The following is a 6,036-nucleotide window of genomic DNA, read 5'->3' as shown; positions in this document are numbered from 1 at the left end:
CTGCTCCTGTGGACAGGAAGTGGAATCGCCTCCTAAACTCACCTTTTATTTATTTTTTCTCTCTCTCTCTTGCAGACGTCCAAACAAAGAAAGTGCGGAAGGTCCCTCCCGGCTTGCCGTCCTCAGTAAGTGATGCTGGTTTATGGTGAATAAAAAGTGCTGATGTTTCCTTTCATTTGTGGGGCTAAAGGATGTCACTGCTGGGCTTCCGTATGGACAAAGTGATGATGATTCTGTGGTTTTAAGGCTGTTGTTGAATGTTGACCTGCAGTTTGTTTATTGTTGTTTAAAATGTTTGATTATAGTTTTATTTATTAGAGTATATTTGTAGTTTTTTTGTAATTAATTTCAAGTTTCACAAGTTAAACACAAATTATTTTGTTTTAAAGTAAAAATATTTTAGTTTCTACATCTAATTTTTATACTTTTACAGTTTTTAAAGTTTTCTGAAACAGTTTTAAAAGTTGTTGAAAAGTTTCTCTTTACTTTATTTTTGGTTAAATTGTTCATTTTTGTGGCCAAATTGAAAAATATTAATAGTTTTTATAGTGTTTATTTTACGTTTTACAGCTTAAATATATTTACACTTTTTTTTTTTACGTAATTTTATTTAAAAGTTTTGTTTAAAATTTTTACTGGCATGTTTGTGTTTAGATTTTACGCTTTTTAAAAATTTTTAAAGTTTTTGAAGATTTTCATTTTTAAATGTTAAATTTTTAATTTTTACGCTCCGTGTTTTTTTGTGCTTCTCGTTAAAGTTTTTTTTAATAGATTTTATTGTTTTAACGATATTGACAGTCAATAATTTAAAAAAATATTTCAACATTCTTTTTATTTTATTTTTTTACATATTTTACAGTTTTTATAGCTTCCAATTATAACGATTGTTATATTTTATTACACTTATTGAATTAGTTTTACAGTGAAAAGTCGTCAACATTTACAACTATTTTAACTTTTTTAATTTTTTTCATATCTTAGTTATTAAAATCAGGTTTTTCTTACAGTTTTTAGTTTTTACAGTGTTCACCCGTCTTTCCAGTCGTATTTCGTCATGTTTGAATCGTTCTGAACTCGGCCGGTTTTATCGGACCTCTGTGTTTAAACATCGATGCTGCTGCTGCATCTGGGCTCCATGTTGCTGCTAAACTCGTTAGCGTTGGCTGGATATGCAGCAGGAGCCCGTTTTGCCCTTCCGTCCTTCGGCGGAGGAAAGAGCGAAGGGCAGCAGGAGAGGATGAGTGTGAGGATCTGAAGAGGTCGGTAAATCCTGAAGGAAGCGTTTCTGCTGTTCCACTGGACGATCTGCAGGAAGGTCTTCTCTTCCTGGTTCTGGTTCTGGTTCTGCAGCGTCTTCCTGGTGGCCAACAGTTTGGCTGTCGACGGCGTTCTGGGTCGCCGTCGTCGCGCGGCTTCCCGCCGGTTTGCTGTGCAGCGTTTTAGCTGGTTCTGAAGAGCCACCGGTTCTGGCTTCATAGTCGCTGCTCTGTTTTCTGTGGTTTCTCTTTAAGAAGAAGAGCTGCTGACTTTCTGAACCACTAAAACACAAACATCCAGAGACGACCAGCAGCTGCTGCAGCTGCTTCTGTCTGGAATTACAGCAAATGTCAAAACTTTGTGACTCGACTCTAAAATCCTGATTATTTCTGTTTAAGAAACGGATGAAATCCTGGAGGGACTGAATAAACATCTGATATTACTCCATAATATCCACCAGCAGGGGGCGCCACGAGCTACAAATGTAGCTACGCTAACTCCAATCATAAGTATTGATTCTGCTAACACTGAAACACTAAATCAGAACGGTAGTTATTTGACGTTAGCGCTACAGCGATATAGCAACTTGGTATTTAGTGGAAGCTAATGCTAAAGCGCTATTTTAGCATGTATTTAGTGGAAGCTAGTGCTAAAGCGCTGTATTAGCATGGTATTTAGTGGAAGCTAGTGCTAAAGCGCTATATTAGCATGGTATTTAGTGGACGCTAGTGCTAAAGCGCTATCTTAGCATGGTATTCAGTGGAAGCTAGTGCTAAAGTGCTGTAATAGCATGGTATTTAGTGGACGCTAGTGCTAAAGCACAATTTTAGCATGGTATTCAGTGGACGCTAGTGCTAAAGCACTATATTAGCATGATATTTAGTGGAAGCTAGTGCTAAAGCGCTATATTAGCATGATATTTAGTGGAAGCTAGTGCTAAAGCGCTATATTAGCATGATATTTAGTGGAAATTCAGCTCAAAAGCTGCATTTCTGAGTCTTTGTGTTTTTGCCTCCAGTCTGCAGTGAATCTCAATGCGTAGATCTATGTAAGCTAACAATAATTTGAGGTTTTAAGTGTTTATATCTCACACTCTGTTGCTAAATCTGACATGTTCTCCACTTTAACATTCCTGCTACTTGTGTATGGAACACCAAGGAGGCCAAAAAGATCCAAAATTTGACTTGTAGTAAAGCAGCAAACAAGCAAAAATCATTAAAATAAACGATGGCAGGTTGAAAACCCACAGACTAGCTCGTGACGTTGCAGATGTTAATCAAATGCAGCTCTAACCAGCTGGTTTTAGTCTTGGTTTAACGGATCTCGGTGTCTCTGCTGTTTTTCAGTTTTCCAGAAGTTTGTTCCAGATTCGTGCAGCATAGCAGCTGAATGCTGCTTCTCCATGTTGGGTTCTGGTTCTGGAGATGCAGAGAAGAACCAGAACCAGAACCAGAATGCCTGGGAGGTCTGGAAGGTTGCTATGACAACGACAGCAGATCTGGCATTGTACTCATTGCTAGCACGGCTGCATATCAGGAAGTAAATATATTTACTGCTATTGTTAGCAATATAATATACTCACTGTTAGCAATTTAGTGTAGTTACCATAAGCTACCTAGCATGCTTTACTTTTTGCTACTATGACAACGACAGCAGATCTGGCATTGTACTCATTGTTAGCATGGCTGCATATTAGCCAAACTAAATGCTAGCAGTACATTATATTCACTGTTAGCAATCTAACGCAGTAACTTCGTCGCTGTAATGTTTGTAGCTAGCAAGTTAGCTAACTGTTAGCTACCAGCTATACTAATTGAACCCAGTAGTAGCATATTCCCTGTTAGCCATTAGCTGTTAATTACCGGCATGCTAACTGTTAGCTACTAACTGTGCGAACTGTGTTGTGTATTGCTTACCGTTACTGTTAGCATCCGCGGTGCTAGCTGTTAGCAGCTGTCGGAACTTTATTCTGATTAGATGATGGTTTAAGTCGCTTGTTGTGTTTTAGGTCTGTGTCCTCTCAGCCTCTCTCTCGTGTCTCAGTGACTCTTCGTCCCTCTGTTTTCTGGTTAGCATGAGGAAAATTGACTAAATTTGCAGCTTCCGTCGTGTTTTGGACGATTATATTTGGCTAGCAGGTTTTTATTGGACTGAACCAGATTCTCTCTGTGATTTTTTGACGTCCTGCAGAAGTTTCACAGCCTCGTGTTGTCGTTGCTTTACGGGTTAGGTAACGTCTCCTTTGTGCCGAAACTCCCCCTCTCTCTGCTTCCAGGCGCATTGAGGGAACAGAAACAGACATTTTCTCTGCACATCTTCTCCATTTGCATGATTACACACAAGTGTTATTTAAGTTGTTTTCCTCGTTGTTGAGTTGGCCTCCCATATGCTCCATTTACGGAGGGAAAAAAAAAAAAACAACCTCTTGTCTGTTTTCTCTCATCTCTGTTTCACATCAACCGCAGACAAAATGGCTGTTTTTCTTTTAATGGATTCATTTCTGTCTCTCTTTTTTTCTCCCTGCGCTGCAAGTTTGTTGTTGTTGTTTCTCAAATTTAGTTTGCTGAGCTGATGATTTACTTTGAGAAACAATTAGACGTCACTTGAGAGGAGAGCGTGGGACGTCGTTGTAATCAAAAGAAAATTAGGCATCAGTCGCTAACATTAGCAGGTTGCGGAGTGTTTCTTTGTTTTGTTTTTTTTTCCTTTAGATGTCGTTGTTTTGGTTAATTTGTTGTAAAGTCTGCGGCTTTTCCTCTGAGCTTTGCTAACGACGGAGGAAATCCAGATAAATATATGGGAGAAATGAAGCCATTAAAGAGATTATCGGCATCAATTGGCCTCCTTAATTTGTTCATTTTGCCACAGGAATAATGTGGAATCACTGCAGGTTTTTATAAAATGTGGTTTTTAATCAGGAATAAATAAACACAAAGAACAAACAATAAAATCCACGTGAATAAATGAGAATTTAAATTTTTAAATTCTCCATTTTACGTCTAAAATCAGGAAAATAAATTAAATTAGGTTTAAAAAAAGACTCAAGTGCTTTTTGTCTGATTTGTTTTCTTATCTTATTATTATTACAAAATAAATTTTTTTGTCATTTAGTCCAAAAATCAATAAATCAGAACAAACAAATATAAAATAATAAGATTAAAATAAAAATCAAACGTTTGGTTTTTGTCTGATTTTCTGTATTAAAATACATTTTATTCAGTTTCCACATTTATTCTGTTAATAAGAAAAAAAGATTTGAGTCTCTTTCCATTAAAACTCTTAACTATGTTTGTTATTTATTAGTTAAATCAGGAAGAGAAAAGTCGGTTTTTCAGTAAAAGTATAAAAAACTAAAACTGTATGATGTAATTAACTAAAATTTTAAAAAAATGTTATTACTTTAATCAGGATACAAGGGGATAAAAACAAAAAGTTTGCTCGAGTTGCATTTGGGCGGCCGAACAAAATGACTCTGAGGGCCACAAACGGCCCACGCGCCTCAGTTTGAACGTTAATATTCTTGTGTTTGTTTTTGTATTGAATGAATGAGTTTTGATCTCAGCAGGTTGTGAACCTTTCAGTTTCCTCTCTGCTGTGGCGGAAACGTTTCCGTCTGACCAGAGCCGCGTCCGTCCGTCCGTCCGTCTCCGAGCGGCCACTTCCTGGCCCGGCGCCTCCTGCCTCCCTCCGCGCCTCCGCTGTGGTTTTGTTTAAAGTCGACGGCGTTAATTAAATGAATCCGGGTTTTGCAGAAGAGGCGCAGTGGGCGGATCGGTGAGCCGCACTGCCCCCTGCAGGCTCCGGTCTGAGCTGCGGTCCGGTCCGGTCCGGTCCGGTTCCTCCCAGCTGGACCTGAGGTCCGGATCGCCGCGGCCGGGTCCAAACAGGAAGAGGAAGTTGGAGCAGCTTATTGTCTGACTTCCTGTTGTTTTAGAGAGAAAGAGTTTAAAATAAAACATTTATTGAGTTTGGAAAGAAACGTGGTTTAAATGAAACACTGTAAAACATTAATTGATTTAATTAAATAATTACTGCAGCCTAAAGGTAAAAATACGATTTATTCCGAATTCACATTTAACCCTTTTTATATTAAATATTTATTCTCATATTTCATTTTAGTCAAATAAAATTCATACAATTAATTCGGGATAAATTCTTGAAATTTAAATTTAATTATTTGATGTAATTCTCTAATGAAAATGTTTAAAAATAAAACAATTATTACAATTTAAAACTGAAATTATGAAATACTAACTTTTACAATTCCAGTTTATTTAAATGACTTAAAAATTAAAAAAATCTGATTAAAATGTAATAATTAAAATAAAGTCTAAAAAAATAAACAGTTTAAAACATTAAAAATTAATAATTTCGACTTAAACAACATTTTGTAATTTTGTCTCGTTTTTTCTAATCAAATATAAATTAAATGTAGGAGTAAAAATCCTTCTGGACCCGGTTCCGTCCGTCGCGCTGCTGCCCGGACCGCGATGCTCCGCGGCCTGCCGGCCTGCCGGCCTCGGCGCGGACAGAACCGGGTCCATATCCAGCATTAACTACTGACGGTGTGAATCGTCGTCGCGGTTCTGCTGGTGCCGATTCCTCAGCAGGTTTCTGGGTCCAGACAGAACCTGGACGTGGAGCGAGGAGCTGCTGGAGGCCGAGAGGAGGAGAGAGTTCAGCCAGGAATGACGTCATGCTTCACACGCACACACACACACACACACACACACACACACACACACACACACACACACACACACACACACACACACACAC

The 6,036-nt window shown here is 38.2% G+C and overlaps 1 protein-coding gene across 1 annotated transcript in view; it reads left to right on the top strand.

Moving 5' to 3' along the window:
* Positions 1 to 6,036, top strand: part of tcf4 (transcription factor 4) — a 165,494-nt gene that overhangs the window by 92,616 nt on the left and 66,842 nt on the right. Inside the window, exon 6 of the mRNA XM_008402569.2 lies at positions 76 to 125. Coding sequence (XP_008400791.1) covers positions 76 to 125 — 50 coding nt within the window. The remainder of the gene's footprint in view (positions 1 to 75; positions 126 to 6,036) is intronic.

Source organism: Poecilia reticulata, unplaced genomic scaffold (assembly GCF_000633615.1).
Source record: "Poecilia reticulata strain Guanapo unplaced genomic scaffold, Guppy_female_1.0+MT scaffold_239, whole genome shotgun sequence".
Lineage (NCBI taxonomy): Eukaryota > Metazoa > Chordata > Actinopteri > Cyprinodontiformes > Poeciliidae > Poecilia > Poecilia reticulata.
Note: the sequence above shows the minus strand (reverse complement) of the source record. Positions and strands in the feature narration are given on the sequence as shown.